General features: G+C 57.0%; 1 protein-coding gene across 3 annotated transcripts in view; it reads left to right on the forward strand.

Moving 5' to 3' along the window:
• Nucleotides 1–17,653, forward strand: part of Fam107a (family with sequence similarity 107, member A) — an 18,403-nt gene extending 750 nt beyond the window's left edge. Inside the window, exons 1-4 of one of the 3 annotated variants that reach the window (XM_005387284.2) lie at nt 4,558–4,762; nt 12,484–12,658; nt 15,086–15,242; nt 15,592–17,653. In XM_005387284.2, coding sequence (XP_005387341.1) covers nt 12,489–12,658; nt 15,086–15,242; nt 15,592–15,699 — 435 coding nt within the window. In that variant the 5' untranslated portion in view covers nt 4,558–4,762; nt 12,484–12,488 and the 3' untranslated portion in view covers nt 15,700–17,653. Of the gene's footprint in view, nt 1–4,557; nt 4,763–11,016; nt 11,119–12,483; nt 12,659–15,085; nt 15,243–15,591 lie in introns of those variants that run through there. The other 2 variants (XM_013515706.1, XM_005387285.2) reach the window with 2 other exon arrangements.
• Nucleotides 17,654–18,226: the final 573 nt, after the last annotated feature.

Genomic DNA, 18,226 nt, shown 5'->3' on the forward strand with positions numbered 1-18,226 from the left:
GAGCCCCGCGCAGGTGGGCGGAGAGCCCGAGCCCGCGCGGACGCCGGCAGCGACGCGGGCGGGAACGCGGCGCTCTCGCTGCTCGAGCGCGGGCGGGGCAGGGCAGGTGTTCCGCCGCTTAGCGTTGTCTGCGTGCAGCGACAGCTCCGAGCAACGTGAGGCTTTTTATTCAGGAAAAAAAAAAAACAGATGAACGAAGTTCTGCGCAGAGTACTCTGAGAAAACCAGGACGGGGCGCGCCTTCGGCGAGCGCTCAGCGAGTTGCCTTCCGGAACTCAGCCTGGAAGGACAGATTTGGGGAAGGGGGACATCGGCCTTGGGCGAGGGTTCCTGCCATCTGGGGTCAGCGATTAGAAAGTGACCAGGGACTTGGGCTCCCTGGCTGGCTGGAGCCCACCTCACCTGGGGCCGTGCCAGCAGACCCCGGAGCCCAAAGCGCGCGTCCCCTGCGCGCCGCGCACTGGGACTCGTCGCCTCGCTGCTCGGCCCTGCCCCGCCCCGGAGACGCTGCCGCGCAGTTACCCGCTGGGAACCCTGGCACAAGGGTTCTCCAAGTCCGGAAACAAGAACTGGCCGCGACTTCAGGACTGGTGGCGCCTGCCTGGGGGTGGGTCTCAACTCTGGCCGAGCCGGGCGGGCAGAAAGGGAGGAGGAGGAGCCTTGTCATCAGAAGAATCTGTTTTCGAATCCCAGCTCCGCGGTTTCCCCCGCAAGCGTGCTGCGTAAGTGCGCCCACCCAGTTCTTCGCTTGTCGCAAACTGGGGACGGGTAGTCCCCAGTCTGAAGGCTTTGGGTTTCTCCTCAAACCTGGATCCAGAGCTGGGAGCCTCACGTTTAGCCTCCAGGCCAGCCAGAGTAGCACGCGTGTAGAGCCGTGCCAGGGGCCGCGGGCACGCAGCCGCAGCAGGAGGAGGCGGAGGCCTCCTGAAAGAGGCGCAGCGCCTCGCTAACGGAGCGCTTGCGCTAGCAGTGCGCATCGTCTCTCAGTCTGCACCTCCGCAAGGACACTGCTAATGGTCGCCCCCATTTACTAGATGGGCGATCGGAAACCCAGGGGCCTGAGCAGCTTGCCTGCAAAGAGACCTTTTCCACTCCACTAAGGAGCAGAAAATCCATTCAAATTTAGGTCCATCTATACCAAAGTCTAATTAATGCCCAGTGATTTTTGGTCCCTTGCAACTGCCACTCTCTCCGCCGAATGCTGTGCACCTGTCATCTCACCACCTCCACGCATTATTTTCTCATCAGCTAATACTTACTGAGCTCTGCTATGGATCAGGTAATAAGCAAGGCACAGGTATGCACTGGTTAGTGAGGCAGGTACGTCGCTCTCTCCGGGAGGTTAGCAGCGTCAACCTCTGTAAGAAATATGAGGACACGGGGCTTCAGACAGTCCTACGGCTTGTCTAAAGTCACACAGCCCGGCGCAGGGAAGCTGGACTCGCGTCTAGGACCGCGTGCCTCTGGACCGCGCCTCTGGCCGTCTTGAACCAGGACAAGCGAACATACAGTGGGACCAAGGTGGTGACTGGACCGTGGAAGGATGGCCTGAGCGCCTCCCACCCCTTAGAAGGTCCCCGAGTGGGAGCATAAAGGCCCAAACCCTCATGCATAGTAGCCTTGTGTGGTCCTACGTTATTTTAGAATTTCTTAATATTAAAATAATAAATGCTTCCAAAGACATTGGGAGAAATCGAGAATAAAGTGGGGGAGCCAAACCCACAATCCCCTTCACCACAGGCAGCTGCTGGGAACATTGGGAGGTGTCCCTTCCGATCGCTGCGATGCAGTTTGTATGCGTGTTTGTTTTACATTCTTGTAACTGTGCGGGTTCACTCCAGCCCTTAATCCCGTTTTTTTCACTTGAATGAAAATCTTTAATGCTCTTACATCGGTTATCAAGACAGTAGCTGCCTGCCTGTGACAGGCACCGTGTGGAGGGCGTTCCCTACCCTGAAGCTCCGTTCTGTTTCAGACATGAGGAGACGGCATCCAAGCAGGGGTCAGGGTTGGCATCTGGGTGGGCACTAGAGCCCATGCTCTGAAGCCCTGGGGCAGAAGACGCCCTCTGTAGAAGCACATCCTCAGCTGTGCCTGGAAAGCTGTGCGGTCCTGTAGTAAAAGCACCTGAGGAGGTCACCTGCACCCTACCTGGAGCTGAGGCCAGGTCCCCAGTGAGGAGAAGGAATCTCTCCCCGCAGCAGGGACAAAGGCACACCTCCCCAGGTGCCCGAACCTCTCTCTGAGCCAGGTGGCAGGCCCGGCCTGCACCCCGCCTTGGCTGGGTAGGGCTGCCAGGCCAAACACCGGGTGCCCGGTGAAACCTGAACCCAGACAAACAGCTAGTAACGTTTCAGTGTAAACATGTTCCAAATAGTACAGGGGAGATATTTGTGGTAAAAATTATGCATTGCTTATCTGAAATTTAAATGTAACTGGGAGTGTTGCATTTTTATTTGCCACACTGCCAGGAATCCTGGAAGTTTGCTTGGCTTGTAAGCTATGGTCTGCCCACGTTCCCTTCTGTACTCATCACACACACACACACACACACACACACACACACACACACACTCGCACACAGACACTGCTCTCCCCGCCCCTAGACCCTCAGTCCTGCTTTTGTTCTGCCGTAAAAGAATTAAAATGTGCATGGGTGGGGGCACCCCAGGGTCTTTCCTCAGCGTAGAGACCAAATTAACCGTGCCTAATCGCAGCTAGGCTGAGAGACAGCTTTCTGAAACGCATCTCTTGGCTCCTCCCCGCCCCCCAGGTTTCCCGGGTTCACGCTTGAAGTCCCTGCCCCGGTAAAAGCTTCGCTGTTCGAGCCTGTTGCAAAGGCCCTCCTGGTGCTGTTAGAATCTCTCCACGACCCCAGGAGAAGCCTTTGGGCCAGTACAGCTTCTTCTCCAACCTGGTCCTTCCAGCAGCGTGTTTGGAGTGGCAGGGAGGCCAGGAGGGGGGTGGACAGCGGTGGGCCCCCGGGACGTTTGTGGGTGGCTTCTCAGAAACCTCGCGGAGGCCTTGGAGACTTAGAACGAATACAGGGCGGCGGGAGGAAGTTTTGCGTTGCTATGGGAACATCGTGGGGACATTTGTGGGCCCCCATGAGCTGCTCCAGGCACCTGCCTCTCGTGGAGCAGAGGGGGCAGACATGAAAGGGAGGCTGTTGGGGAGCTGGGGTCTGCCGGCTGCACCCCAGCTCCCAGTAAAGGAGGGACATTTCCCCTGCTCTCCCTCACAACTGCCCCCGTGGTCCTCACTAACCTCTCCTCTTGGCTCCTCTGGTTTCCGGGAAATCAGACTTCAAAGGCAGGAGGGGAACGTGGGTGGGACACGCTCCCTTCAGAACCCCAGCCAGGCATGGGCCGAGCAAGAACTCTGTCCCCTGGCCCTGGTGTTCCAGAGTCCTCCGTCCTTCACAGCAGAGCGTGCATCCCCGGTGGGCACTGTGCGGTGTGTCCTTATTCACTGTCTCCCTCCGCTCACATGTCGGCCGGGGACAGGGACCCGTCTGCCCTGTTCACGCGGCATCCCTCGCCCTTGGAGCAGTGTTGAGAATACAGCAGGCGCCCAATAAACGTTTGCTAAATGAACAGGTTGTGCAGGGCAGCAGGGTGTGATGTGGGTCCTGGGCCTCCTCCCCTTCCAGCCAGCACGAGTCTATGGGGAAGGAAGGTCGAGCGAAGGCCCAGTTTAACTGGTGGACGCCGGCCTCCTCACTATGGACAAAGGATAATGACGAAAGCTAGAAAAACCTCCCAATTTCCAAGTGAACGCCAATTCTGAAATTAGGGGAAGGCTGCTGTTAACTGCAAGCTCCCAGGTGGGCCTTAGGGATCTGCACACGGGCTGCATTTTTATACCTGCGCATCCTCATGGTACACAGACTGTGCAGCCCGGGGCCACAGGCCAGAGCGTCCAGGCTGTCTGCACGGACGTCCCGTTTGCTGAGCAGTGTCATCTCACGCAGGTTACCCCCCGACCACCCTGTTGCTCTCCAAATCTGACACACAGAAGCCAAGACTCAGAGGGCTTCAGTGACCACCGAAAGGCTGGTCACCGCTAGCGCCCACCGGCTGACCCAGGAGCTGCTCAGGCCCGGATGCTGTCAGCTGCCACCCTCTCCTAAGCCAACCCCTGGCTCCTCTGTGAAATTCAGAAGACGTTCAGGGTTTCAGAGAAGTAGTGGGAAATAAAGTTTTTGCCCCTAGCAGATGACCAAGAACCGACCCAAAGTTGTACAATCCCCCGCTTGTGCCTCCCACTCCTTCCACCCCCAGAGGCACTTTGCCCTGGAGAATTCATTGCTGCAGCGGGAGGCTTGGCTTCCCTTTCCACCAGGAAGCGCTGGGATCCACACTCTCAGAGCCTCTGCTAGAAATGGGGGAAGTTTCTTTGGGAGAACCGCCCCGCTCCGAACAAAGCTTGGCATGTTTCTGATTCCTCATCAGTCTGACAAAATAGGTATTTATTTGTGCCTCTCCAACGGGCGGCTTGGACATGGTGTTCCGCATCGGGAAGTGGCCATGCACCAAGCGAAATATCCGTTACTATAGTAACAGCTCCTTTTTATTGATACCAGAATAAACAGGAATGCTAAGCAGCCGCACTCGTTGGCTCATTTCAGCTGCCTCCCAGCCCCAGGGCTTTAAGAACCTCCCTTTGGAGGCGGCCCTCCTGGCCAGCCTGGGACTTCTCAGTGCAGTGAGGAGCCAGCAGCCCTGCTCCTGACTTCCCTCTCCAAGGACCAGCGTGAGCAGTAAGACCGTTTCTGTTCTCTTTCACCTGCCTTCAGTCTGGGTGCTGTGCCGGGAGGAGGTGGGAGGGAAGGCCAGCCTCGCGCGCTGCAGGGGGCCGTAGCGGGCTGAACTCTCTGACTTGAGGTGCCTGGGTCCGTGGGCGAAATGGTGTAGAGAATGCTTCTGACACCCTGGATTTAGGGAAAGGATAGGTGTGGACACCCTGATATTCCTGTTGATCTTTTGCTTCTAAGTACACCGAGGAATCTGAACATGTGCCCAGGATGGCCTCACTAAACCCATGATCACACAGGACGTGGGCGTCGTGTGCCTGATCACCAACAGGTAAAAGGCCAGAGTGCCGGTACAAGTGAGAGAACACGGCTTTTAGCATCAGACAGCTCGGCCGAGATTCTAGCTCCTTCCTTCACTGGCTGTATGATCTGGGGAAATCAGACAACCTCTCTGAGCCTCAAAGCCTTCATCCGTAAGCGGGTAATGATACTCCCACCTCCTCGGTCTGCTGAAAGAACTCCATGAGACACAGCTGCTCGGTCTAAGCAGGGCGTGTGGCTCATCCTGGGTGCAGTGGTGCTGGCCCGCCGCCCTCGGTGAAGGTGGCTGTAGAACACTGCGGTGTAAGGCTTGTCTGGGGTAGGGCCAGAAATCGGGCACCATGGGGCTCGGTGTGTCACTTTTTGAAACTGCCACCAAACCTGGGCGGTTTCTGACTGTGCGACAGCACCCGCATCCTGGGGGGGCACAGGTCCTGAGCGGCTCCTTTAGCTCAGTGGGTGTTCCCCAGGGGGCACCTTCGGGAAAGCCCGGCCTGCTGATGCCGGTTCCCTGCTCCATGGCACAACACTGAGCCCCGTGTCCAGCCCTAGACTGTGCTACAGAATGGACCCAACCCCTCCAAGGCCCACCCGGACCCGCTCCTCACAAAGTAGGAAGCTGAGGTGATCACAGCAAGGCGGTCAGGGAGTCTGTCTCGAGCCATCAAATCCAGACTCACAGACTGCTCTGCTGGGAGCTTCCAGGCATTGGCCAAGGCTGCCGGCAGACCTGGAGCTGGCTCGGTACACTGCGCTGTGGTCGCCGGCCAGAGAAATACAAGTGGGCACTTTGCCCGCCGGGAGGGAAAAGGCCAGAGGAGTCAGGACGTCCAGCAGCCACGCTTGTCACGGTGCAGAATGCTTCTTTCTCCCTTGCCAGCCAATATTCTAAGAGCCTGTCGCCTCCTCTGCCCTGCTACCTTGTCACAGGCTGAGGCAGGACAGTTCCGAGCGGGGGGCGGGGGTGAAGACTGGGCGACTGCCCAAGAGGGAACCAACCGGTGGGCAGCCAGGCCCTTGGGTTCTGGCTCCAGCCCAAGGCTGCCAGGTTGGGCCAAGGCTGCCCAGGGAGGGTTTGCGGGTGTGGGCTCGAGACCTCCACTTTCTTGTTTCTAACGTGGGCTCCCAGGGCCTCTTCGTCAGGGTTTCTTGAGTGCAAAGACAGGAAAGGGAAGCTTGGCCCACAGAGGAGCATTTTGCACCTGAAGACAGTGGTGTGATGAGAGCACTGGGTCTCGAGTCTGAGAATCCCGGCTTTGCCACTTATTCACCGTATATCTGTCTCGGCCCTTCCTGCTGGACCTTGGTTTTTACCCATGAACTCTTGGGGTGATGATGAGACCCAGACCAAGGGGCCGGGGCTCAGCGGAAGGGCCCTTCGGGTGAGCAGGGCCAGAGTCTGAATTGATGAGCACCATTCTGTCGAGGCCCGGGGTCCAGCACATCTGCACATGGGATCATTTCAGCCTACCGACAACCCTAGGAGCAGGCACCGCCATCTACGCCGCTGCGCGGAGTAGAGGCGCAGGGAGGGAAGGGAAGCCATCCGCCCACGGTCACACAGCCACAGAAGGCGCCACTGTGTCTTTAGTCCAGCACGGCTCCTGGGAGACATCTGCTTTAGCCACAGTGCTTTACTGGCCCTTGTGTGTCAAAGACGCAAACAGAACCGCTAGAGCAATGGACAGAGAGATGGACCATTAGTACCTTCGCCCGTGGTCCCTCAGTCAGTCTCAGGTGCACAGGGGCCTGGGCCCCATCGACGTAACTCCTCCCCCGCCCCGCTCTTTCCTGGTACCCAGGAGAGCACAGCACTGTTTCAAAGCCGCCGTGCACACCCCTGCAGCCTGATGAGGTCTCGCTGGAAGCCTTACCTGGTATGGGCTCTCTGGGGTCCTCTGTAGAAGCAGAGAAGAACCAAGCAACCTCTTGTTACCCCTGGCCTTGAGTAACAAGGTCAGCCCCATGGTCCGCATGCTAAGTGGGTGTTACCTGCCCACCCGTGAAGTCCTGTAAGACACCCAGTGTAACTGTCACCTCCCGGCTCCCTCGGCCTCACGCCCAGCCCTGGAGCTCATCAATCTTAAGCAACATGACTGTCCAGAAAAGGGTTCCCAGGGACGCAGACCCACCCAAGTCACAGCTCCCAGGCTGCTCGCAGTACCCAGGCCAAGTCACTTGGGCCGAAGCAAAGAAGCTTGGTTGTTTGGGTCCTTTGTCCAACTCCGTGGTTCACAAAGATGTCCCACTATTGGAATCACCTTGGGAGTTTTAAAAATTTCAGAGGCCAAGTTGCCCCCTAAGCCAATTAAATCAGAATCCCTGTGGGGGAATCAGGTATTAGTTTCCTACCACCTCCCTTGGCGACACCAGCCAAGGTGGGACACCTTAGCCCGCCAAGGTTAAGATCCACTGATTGAACCAATGCAGTTTTGAAGGCGAATGAGAATGCTGAATCCAGGGCTAGGGATGGGACTTAGTAATAGTAATTGTCAAGAGCAGCTGGCTGTGGGGTCACGCTGCAACCCAGGGGCACCACGGACAGTTTTACTCTGCAGGAGTTGAGGCCCCTGGGCTGTTCCTTGCACACCGGCCTTGCTGCCTATGGCAGCCCCGGTAGCCAGCACCAAGCCCTTAAGGCATTTGCCAGGCACTTGCGAGTATCGCCTCAACAACAACCTCTGTGAACAGGGCTCTACTCTGACACCATCCACAGAAGGGGAGACGCCGCCCACAGCAGCTTCCCCTCCCACGCAACTCTGCTGTTCTAGCCAGAAAGCGGCGTAGATGTGAGTGCTGAGGGGACGTGGCTACGCTCTAAGACCTCAGGATTTGGACCACAGGCCCAGGTTTTCAGACTCCAGTTGCCAGGGGTAGGCAGGCTTGCCTTAGACTGAAAAAAAAAGAGCTGAGATTCGAACCTGGGTCTGAAGGGTTCCCAGGTCTCTAAATATTAGCCATTTAACTTTTTCCTCCTCCTTTGGCCAGTTCCTCTCCCTGCAGCTCTTCCTTAGGGTTTTTCCTTTTTTATTTTCAGCGCTGACCTGTTACTGACCACCTCCCCAGGGGTGTCGGATCTCTCAGGATCTCCCAGCAACCTTGAAAACGACCCCAGCCCCCCCTCACAGGCCTGCTTGGGCCCCGGGACAGGCCAGATTTTCCTGTGCTTTGAAGTTGCACAGTTCTTGGCAAGTGCTTAGTTCAGAGCTGTGGGCCGGCGCTGGTGCCAGGGCTGCCCGTACAGCAAGGCACGTTGGGCCCTACACAACTTCAAGGCTTCCTTTGAGAAAGCCTCTTTTGTGACCCAGTTTGTGTGAGGTTCTTCTACATAGAAGCCTTAATTAAATTAAAAGGCAGGAAGGCTGGCTTTGCAGTTCTTAAGCCCTGTGGGTTTCCAACAGGCCTCCCCTCCCAACCCCACCACCTGTGTACAAGGACCTCACGGGTGCTGTTTGCTGGGGTTTCATACCTCAGTACCCTTAGTGACCAAAGGAGCAGTTTCCCACCTGCAGCTCCGGGCTAATGAACCAAGCACAGCTGGGCATGGTGGTGCACACCTGTAGATCCAGCACTCTGGGAGGCTGAGGCAGGGGATTTTACAAGTTTGACCCCAGCCTGGGCAATTTAAGGACTTACCAAGACTCCATCTCAGAAGTGAAAAATAAAAAAGGTCTGGGCATGTAGCTCAGTGCAAAGGCCCTAGGTTCCATTCCCAGGACTTGGAGGGAAAAGAAAAAAGGAAAGGAAAGGAAAAGGAAAGGAAAGAAGGAAAAAGGAAAAATAACCAGCCGCATCTTTCAGGATCCCTGCCTCACCTACCACACCGCCTGGCTCACTGCTAGGCTCAGCGGAGAGGAAAGGGCCTGGAGCCGATCCGTGAACCAGGACTGGCCACTGATCAGATCTGCGGTGCTGCACGACATCATTTGCAGGCCCCGTGCATAATAAATATGCAGGGCCACTTGTCCAGAGTGTATCAGGAATGTCAAGGCAGCGACAACCGAAGGTTAAAGCAAACCAGGCCCTCTGAAGGTCCCGGCGCAGACTGAGCCCTCCTCCGGGTGGGGCGGACCCTGGGGCCGTCGGCCTCGGCTGCCGGTGACGGGGGCGAAGGGTCTCAGCCCGGCCAACGGGAGGCCGCCTCCCCTGGAGTGTAGTGGGAAAAAGAGGCCGAGCCTGCCCACTGGAAGCGAAGGAAGCCAGAGTCATAAAAATTCCTCAGACCTGCTGACAGCTTCTCTCACACAGCGGCCAGAATGACCTTTTCAAACTCGGATCAGACGCGCTCTTTCCCGACCTTAACCCACCCGTCCCGTCGCTGGGACACTGCCGGCCCTGCGTGCCTCTCGGGCACACTGTGCCTCTGTGTTCTCCGAACAGACCCCGCTTGTTCAAGGTGCGCGTCGGGCCCCACGCCGACACGCCACTTCAGTCCTAAGCCTGGGCCTTAAACGCGGCCCCGCTGAGAGGCCCTCCTGGCCCGGCTGATGGTGGGTCCCACGTTAAACTCCATGGAGCAGGCAGTTTCCTTCCGGAGCTCAGCACCACTGAAACCTGTGTGTGTGTGTGTGTGTGTGTGTGTTCGTTCACTGTCTGCCCCTCTCCCCCTTTGGCTCCATGAGAGCAGCAACCTTGCTTGTTTAGTTCCACTCTGTGTATCCAAGCCCTCGGCAGAACCTGGCAGCTCACAGCTCAAACGTGTGGAAGGCGTGAGCACCTCGTCACCACGCACCACCGCCATGCTCATCCCTGCTGCGTGGGGCTCTTGAGTCGGGGTGATCACTTTGTGTCCGGCACCTCACTGAATTCTCTCTCCAGTGCATTGCTAGGTGTATAGCTATATCTTTTTCAGATATTAATTTTGCCATCTCCTAAAGTTATAGAGCTTTCTGGTTTCTGCCTTATAACTTTGGCAACATACAGTTTGTGCTTGCAAAGATGGTATGACTAATGACACGTATGTAACTCTGGGACATTTGAGCACAAACAAACTAGGGACATGGGGAATAACCAGGGAGTCACAGTAGGTATTAAAGTGTGGTGTGGCCAGGCATGGTAGCACACACCAGGCACTTGGGAGGCTGAGGCAGGAGGATCACCACAAATTCTAGGCTAGCCTAGACTACCTAGTTCAAGGCCAGCCTGAACTACATAGGGAGACCCTAACGGGTTACCGGGGCCTGTAAAACAAGTAGGTATCAAGAGGAGGGGGGCTCCCAAAACTCCACTATGAATCAGGGTGTTCTAATACTTTGGCTCCCAGACAAACTGATCCCATAGACTAAGGAAATATCCCCACAGGGCAGGGGAGATGGCTCAGTGGCACAGTGCCTGCCTGGCAAGCGCAAGATCCTGAGTTTGGTACCCCGTACCAAAACAAAAAAAAAAGAAAGAAAATATCCCCACAAAGGGGGTGGGGCTACAGGAGGGGATATAGGAAACTGCTTATTTTGTCAAGGGCATTTTAAACTACAGAATACTATCACAGTCATTTTTTTTTAGAAACCAAAAAATGAGAAGGGATAAACCTGAAAATAAGTAGCCATATGGGAAAGACGAAAAGAAAGGAAGTCAATTAGAATTCTCACGTTAGAAGTGGTTCTGAGAATGCTAATTCAAGAAAAAACAGCAGATACGTTTCTGTATTCTGACACTTAATCTGGCTGCATCCAAATTACACCAACTAACACTTTTGCCAGTTTACACAACACTGTTACATACGTGGTCTTAATTCTCCTAACAGCACCCTGCGGCTTTAGTAACAGAAATGCCACGCAGGCCGCGCCTGGGAAGCCTTCTCTGCCCGATGCCTTGCTCCCCAAACAGACCACCTCCCACTTGCGCCCCGCCACACCTCTGCTCTGTTTCCTACCCCAGCAGCTGTTAGCCCCTGCCGGGTTGCCCCACAGGCAGCCCCTCGCCTTGCTTCCCTGCAGATCTCGGCCCAGCCATCGACCTGCAGGCTGGGAGGAAACGGCTCCCGCCTCTTCCCAGCTGCCCAGGGCAACGTGGTGTCCTCCGGAGGGTGACTGAAGCCAAGGGTGAGCGGGGACACACTTCCTCTGTTGCCTCACGGGGGGCACGTGCCTAGGCACTGGTTCCCCAGGACCTTTTTAAAAAATCTTTTTCAGACAGGGTTTCACTGCAGTTCACGCTGGCCTTGAGCTCACTTTGTAGCCCAGGCTGGCCTCCAACTCACAGCGATCCTCCTGCCTCAGCCTCCCCCATGCTGGGATTATAGGCAGGCGCCACCACACCCAGTAAGGCCACATTTTATGATCAGTTACCAAAAGTATTTACCGAGTGCCTAATACACACCCGACGCGACGCTACCCATGCCTGGCATAGAGAAGGGCCTCAACCTCAGAAGCGCTGCCCCATGAAGAGGGCAGGGCAGGTCTAAACATCCACACCATTACTACAGGCAGCCAGCGGCCGGCAGGGGCTATTCCTGTGAGGGTTTTTTAGCAATTTTTTGGTTTTTCATGGTCCAGGAGTTGAACCCGGGGCCTCGCACATGCAGGGCAGGCGCTCTGCCCCTGAGCCGTATCGCCAGCCCTGAGACACTCTTTAAAGTTCTCGCTGTCACTGTCCCTACTCCCTCAAGCATTTCCAGGAAGAGGAGCAGCTTGGAGCCGAGGGAACCCTTCTGCCTGCATTTCAGTACTCTGACGAACTTCCAGCTGCTCTGGGACATCTGTTAAAAGATGACAACTGTCCCTTTGTAGCTGGGGACAGACGCAGCAGCCCCTGCATTTCATACCCTCCTCTCTGGTGCGGGCAGAGTGGGCAGCTGGACATTTCCATGAGCAACTCTGGGGCTATGGAGAGGCTGCCGGACAATAGGGGATGACATTTTCCTTTTATCGCTGCATTTATCCAAAGTGTCTTTCATGAGTACGTGGTACTCTTTAAAATAGCTTTTCTTCTTCTGGTACAACCGCGCTGTGAAGCAGAAACTCAAACACAATCCCTGTTATGGCGGGGGGGGGGGCATTGGTTTTTGCAGAATCAGGTCAAAAACACATGCAAGTGTCAACCCATATTCTGCGACCGAGCAGCACCTCGCCTGAACACCCTAGACCAATGGTGGCAAACCTGTGGCACGCGTGCCATCGTGGGCTGTTTATTGTTGTTGAAAGCGCTAAGAGGTTCGCCACGACTACCCTAGACGCTTTGACACACATCTTCTCCAGGACTTACAGCAACTCGTGCACAGGTTCAGCTACTACTCTGACTTCACAGATGCGGAAAGCAGGGCTCGGAAAGTCAGGAGCCTTACGTAGGGCTCCCCACCAGCAGGTGGCCAGGTCCACCCGACTCAAAAACCCGCCCTGCACCCGTGCCCCTCGGGAAGGGTGGGGTCGTGCGCCCTCTCTGACCCAGTCCTCTGCCCACCTGCACAGCCTCCATGTACTCAGAGATCCAGAGGGAGCGGGCGGACATCGGGGGCCTCATGGCCCGGCCGGAGTACAGAGAGTGGAACCCCGAGCTCATCAAGCCCAAGAAGCTGCTGAACCCCGTGAAGGCCTCCCGGAGTCACCAGGAGCTGCACAGAGAGCTGCTCATGAACCACAGAAGGTGAGGTGAGGTGGGATGCAGCCCAGCTGCCTGAGCCTGGTAACAGCGAGCCCCGCTCCGCCTGCTGGGGCGTGGGGAGCTACCCCGCAGGGGAGGCAGGCCTGGCCATCCTCCCAGCGCTCCCGGAGGCTGAGGAGGGCTGAGGAGGGCTGGGGGCGCCCCACGAGGTTACCAGCAGAAACTGTTACGGTCCACTCCCCAGTGGGCCTCTGAGAACCAGTGGGCCTCAGAAAGGCCCATTCTGAGTCATCCTAGCACTCTGGGAAGCTGAAGCAGGAGGATCCACATTCAAGCCCAGCCTGGGCAACTTAGTAACTTAGTGAGATCCTCTCTCAGAATTGGAAAAAATACAAAAAAGCTGGGAATATAGCTCAGTGTGAAGGCCCTGGGTATAATCCCTGGCACCACACACACAGAAAGAGAAATTCTTCCGCCCAGCCACACTGTGGCCAGACCTAGGACAGGTCTGAGTTACATGTCCTATCACTGAGACACAGCACTGCACACCGCCCCTCTCAGGAGGAGAGGGGTACTTTGGCTCACGGTTTACAGAGGTTCAGTTGGTAGTTCACTGGCTCCAAGGCAGGGCAGCACGGTGGAGGAGGAACAGTCCATGGCATGGCAACAGGAAACAGAGACAGATCGAGGAAGAGGGAGGGAGACAGACCTTTCCGGGCCACACCCAGTGACCCCCTCGTCCAACCAGGCTTCACCTCCCAACATCACAGTTAGGTATAAACTCATGGATGGACTAGTCCCGGGATGAGTCCCACACCCCATGGCCCATCGCCTCCCCCAGACCCCACCTATGGTCACGGGAGGCTCTTCATCCAGATGGAAACCCTAACAGAGGGGACCCAGCTCCTGCCCTCACAGAGGTAACAGGATGGGTGCTTGGGTGGGGTGTGCATGGGCCTGAGACGCCAGAGGAGGAGCCAGGAGGGGTAAGACGCCTTCCTGAAAGCGGTGACGCGAAGGCTAAAGTGGGGCAGCAGTCAGCCCGGCAGGAGGTGGCCGATGCATGCACAGGGGAGGGCGTGTGTGCACGGACAGGAGCACAGTGGGCCCAGGGTGCCGAGGCGGGGTCCGGGAGGTGGGGCTAGAAGAGTGTGCGCTGGGATGTGGCCGCAGCCGAACAGCCCCAGGGTCTGTGCTCCGTGCCTTGGAAAGGCCCCTCTGGCCAAGGAGTGGGCACCAACGCTGCAGAGAAGTGCAGGGCGGTGGTGGGCTCCTCCACAGAATGCCCTGGGGATACAGTGAGAGACCCGGCTCGAGGGCCACCTGGGAGCTGGCCGGGCTGGATGTGAACCGGGGGACAGGGTGGCTGAAGTTCCTCTCCGAGGCCCAGAGCAGAGCTCCCGCTGGCCAGCGGCTGGATGAAGGTAACCGTGCCGGGTTGGCTCCCCCTGGTGGCCAGCTGCGGTATTAGACCCGTTTGTGATTTCCGTGCTCATTTTCAGCGGGGTGACGGGCACTGTAGAACTGACCTATTCAAATGGCCAAGGCCCTTCTCACGGGAAGACAGCCCCAAAACACTGCGCTGATTTGGGTTTTTTTTCCACTTAGTCTTATGACAGCACTTTCTGTGACTGCCTTTTAAGAATGATTACCCCTGTTAATGTTGAAAAGAGGTCACATCAAAAACTGGCTGAAAGACAAACCAGAGAAATAGTTGCAAAATTGCACATGAAGAAAAATATTAATATAGTCATATCCCAATCCACAAAAAAAAAGATGAACAAAACCAGGAGGAGTTAATTCACAAAAGAGGAGACACAAAACATGCCAGGCGTGATGGCGCACACCGGCAATCCCAGCACTCGGAGGCTGAGGCAGGAGGATCGTTGTGAGTTCGAGACCAGCCTGGGCTACGAAGTGAGCTCAAGGCCAGCCTGAGCTGCACAGCGAGACCCTGTCTCAAAAAGACAAAAAAAAAAAAAAAAAAGCAAACGGCTGGGAACTGTAGCAAGGGCTGCTCTGAAAACGAATGACACCAGGTAGGGCTTCTTGCCTGTCAGATTGTCAAATATAAAAGGGCTGGCTGTGATGACGGGAGAAATAGCTGCTCTGGAAGGGTGGTGCAGAGTACAAGCTGGATAACCTTTCTATGGAAATGCGTACACACAGCCTTGGGAAGGAGCCCAACCCAGCAAGTCTGCCTTGAGAACCTTTCCTAGGAAAATGTCCAGAAACCAGGTAAAACCTGGTCCCCAGGGCTTGATGAGCTCCAATCCCTCCTTGCCTCTTTATAGCTGAGACTTATGGGGGTCTTAAATCCTCCTCCCCGAAGTGGGACAGCAATGGCTCCACCCCCGGGCTTCCAGGAGGACTGCAGGAGATGCCAGAGCCACAGACATCACTTAGGAAGGGTTGCCCTGGGGCTGGGGGCGGTGGAAGGCCAGGCTCTCCTGACGGCTCCTCCCCCAGGGGCATCGGCGTGGACAGCAAGCCCGAGCTGCAGCGGGTCCTGGAGCACCGCCGCCGGAACCAGCTCATCAAGAAGAAGAAGGAGGAGCTGGAGGCCAAGCGGCTGCAGTGCCCCTTCGAACAGGAGCTGCTTCGGCGGCAGCAGAGGCTGAATCAGGTGGGAAGGCGCGGGGCCCACCTGAGCACCGTCCCAGGGGTGCCAGCTTCCTCCCGGTACCGCAAGCTCCTTCTGATTCGCTGTCCTAGCTGCCCCAATGGCGCAGCTACGACAGCGAATCAGAAGGAGCTTGCGGTAGAGGTGGGCAGCCGGAGGCCAGAGGGCTGTGACTTGCACCAGGCCTCCAGAACTCGCTCCACGCTCTGCGCCCTCCCTTCCCAGGCTGGCGGCCAAACTTCCCCAGCTTGGTTCTGTTCCCCACGGGGGACCTGTGACCCAAACGCTCAGCCTTTGGGAATGGAGTCCGCTAGCCCCACCCATTTTACACCTCTGCTTCTCTCTCCTCCAGCTGGAAAATCCACCGGAAAAGGAAGAGGAGGGCGCCCCGGAATTTATCAAAGTCAGGGAGAACCTGCGGAGAACCGCCACGCGGGCCAGTGAGGACAGAGCCGTGTAGAGCCCCGCGCTGCCGGCCTGGCCCAGACCCCTCTGCAGCCGCCCCTGGCCGTCCACGAGGCTGACACCTGCTCCCATAGATGCGCTGCCCCGGGGAGCTAGGCGGCCCTGGGGACCCCTGAGCTCCTGGCCTTTTCCTTCTGACCGTTGGCCCTTCCCGCCCCCAGATGAAGCCACCGCCAGGAAATCCTGCCCACGCCCTCCCCGAGTCCGAGCCCCGCAGCGGAGACCCTCCCGGCAGAACTGGAAGGGAAGGACAGGTCTTGGGAACGGTTCTGTGTGTGGCTTCACCGCGGTGCAGGTGTGCGGCAGAGCTGAGTTTCAAGGACACCTGCCTTGAAAGCCTCCGAGCCGAGACAGCTGCGGGTGGTGAGGGAGGGCAGGGCGGGGGACAAACCCAGACAGGTTTGCCAGGCTCCGCGTGCACGCCTCCCTCACAGCCCTCCTTCAGGCCCCGTGCGCGCTCCTAGCCAGCCCGCCGCGGTCGGCTCCCCGTTCTCACCGCGCTTCTCCGAGCTCTCTGCGCACAGGACTCACTGGGATCGTGCGGAAATGGCTTCGGTCAGTGCATCTGGAGCTGAGGCTCCGCGTGTCTTCCATGCTGCCGGTTGAGGGGGCTCCGAGGGCCGAGTGGCAGGGCTGGGGATTGGGTCTCAGCGAGAAAGAGCGTCCACTCCCACCGTCTTCTGCCCTGGGGGCGCCCAAAGCCACCCCGGAAGCCCCGCCCCGGGGACTCCTGGCTCTGGGAGACTTGCACCTCACAAACTACGTGGGTTACGCGATTGTCACTTTCCCCGGAGACACCCAGAATTGCCAACCTCCGTTTCCCAGTGTGACCACCCCGTTATGTGAGTCTAGCCAAAAGAAAAAATAACTTCACCTGTTCTACAGCCTTTTTGGAAAGCAAATGTATAGTGATTTCCAGCGGGCTTCTGGACACATAAGCAGTAGCCTGAAGACCCCCTGGGTGCTGACAGACTGGCCTCCCTGAGCCCATGTTTCCTGCCTCTGACCCCTGGGACCCCTGGAAAAACCTGGCCCCTGCAGTACACCCACCCATTCTTCCTGTTCCAGACCCAGATGTTTTATCCTTGACACCTATGCCATTTTAATAATTGAGGGAATAAGCCTGCCCTGCTTCTTCTCCCCTGAAGCACAAAACCCCTGCCTCAGGCTTTGTAAACCATTCCTTGAAGATGACAGAACAGCCGGGTATGGTGACACACAGAGACAATCCCAGCACCCAAGGAGGCTGAGGCAGGAAGATCACAAGCTCAAGGCCAGCCTGGGGAACTCAGAAAGACCCTGTCCAGAAATGAAAAGGGTTAGGCATGTGACTGACAATGCTGCCTGGCGTATGCAAGGGGCTAGATTCTCTTTCCAGCACTGCCGAGAGAGGCAGGCAAGCCGCTGTCCGGATGCAGTAGGAACACCAACGGAATGCTCGAGGTCCCACCCAGCCCTCAGAGCCGGCTCCGTGGAAATGAAGCTGCAGAAGTAGGAGGGACCACAAGCATCCAGTCATCTAGCAGGTCCAAGACACCCTGGCACGCCCCCTGCTGGCCATTCCCGCATCCACCTCTCTACCCACTTCCCATGAGACAGGCTATACATCCAGATTCTCAGGGCTCCAGTCCGCTTCACAGCTTGGGGTGACCATGTGACCAGGGATGGCCAATGAAACTGAAGTGGAAGTCTACAGGGGCTTTGGGAAAGCTTGTGCTTTTCTGATTTAAAAAATTAAAAAAAAAAAAAAAGACACATGGCTAACTTCTTCCCTATACCCTTCCCTTCTTCCTGCCTTGATTGAGGATGTGATGCCTGGAACCATAGCAGCCACTTTGCTACATGAGAAAAAGGCCAAGAGAATCACAGAGATCCTTTGACCAAGCCAATGGCAGCAGCTATCCGTCTCAAGCATTCTTGTAAATAATAATAAATCCTCGTTTGTCTAAGCTGTTGTTGGTTAGTCTCTGGTACCTACAACTCAAAGGGTTCCTAGGTGACATAAAAATTGTTTCTCAGCCTCTTTGCTAAGATCATATATAATATCTAAGTGACACAAAAGGAAGTCACGCCTGAGTGCATGCGTAGAAATGCCTGCAGGCCGTGCTGAAAATTCAGTGTTCTCCCCATCAGAACCCTCTTGCATCGGGGTCCCCTGTTCCTGGGCAGCGGTAATCGCGCATTTGTTGAGTGCCCGCCCCCATGCCATGTGCCGGGAGAGTGCCTGCCTTCGGCGGCGCTGTGGCTGTAACCTCCGCCTAGGGGTCTCCCCGCCGCCACCCTCGCCCTGGCAGCCTGGGCCCCGCTCAGCTCCTCACTCAAAGCCATCCTGCAGCGCTCTGAGCCCGGCTCAGCCATCTGCACAGCGCCCTGTCCTGGCCGCAAGAGGAGGTTCGTCCTGCGTCTGGAAGGCGCTGCGGCTCCCCCTTCCTCCACCCCCGCCCCCCACCCCACCCCCGCACCCCCTCGTCAGCCCTGGCTGCCCCCCGAGGCTGTGGCGCTCCCCACCTCCCCACCTCCCC

Source organism: Chinchilla lanigera, unplaced genomic scaffold (assembly GCF_000276665.1).
Source record: "Chinchilla lanigera isolate Chin_1 unplaced genomic scaffold, ChiLan1.0 scaffold00029, whole genome shotgun sequence".
NCBI classification, from domain to species: Eukaryota; Metazoa; Chordata; class Mammalia; order Rodentia; family Chinchillidae; genus Chinchilla; species Chinchilla lanigera.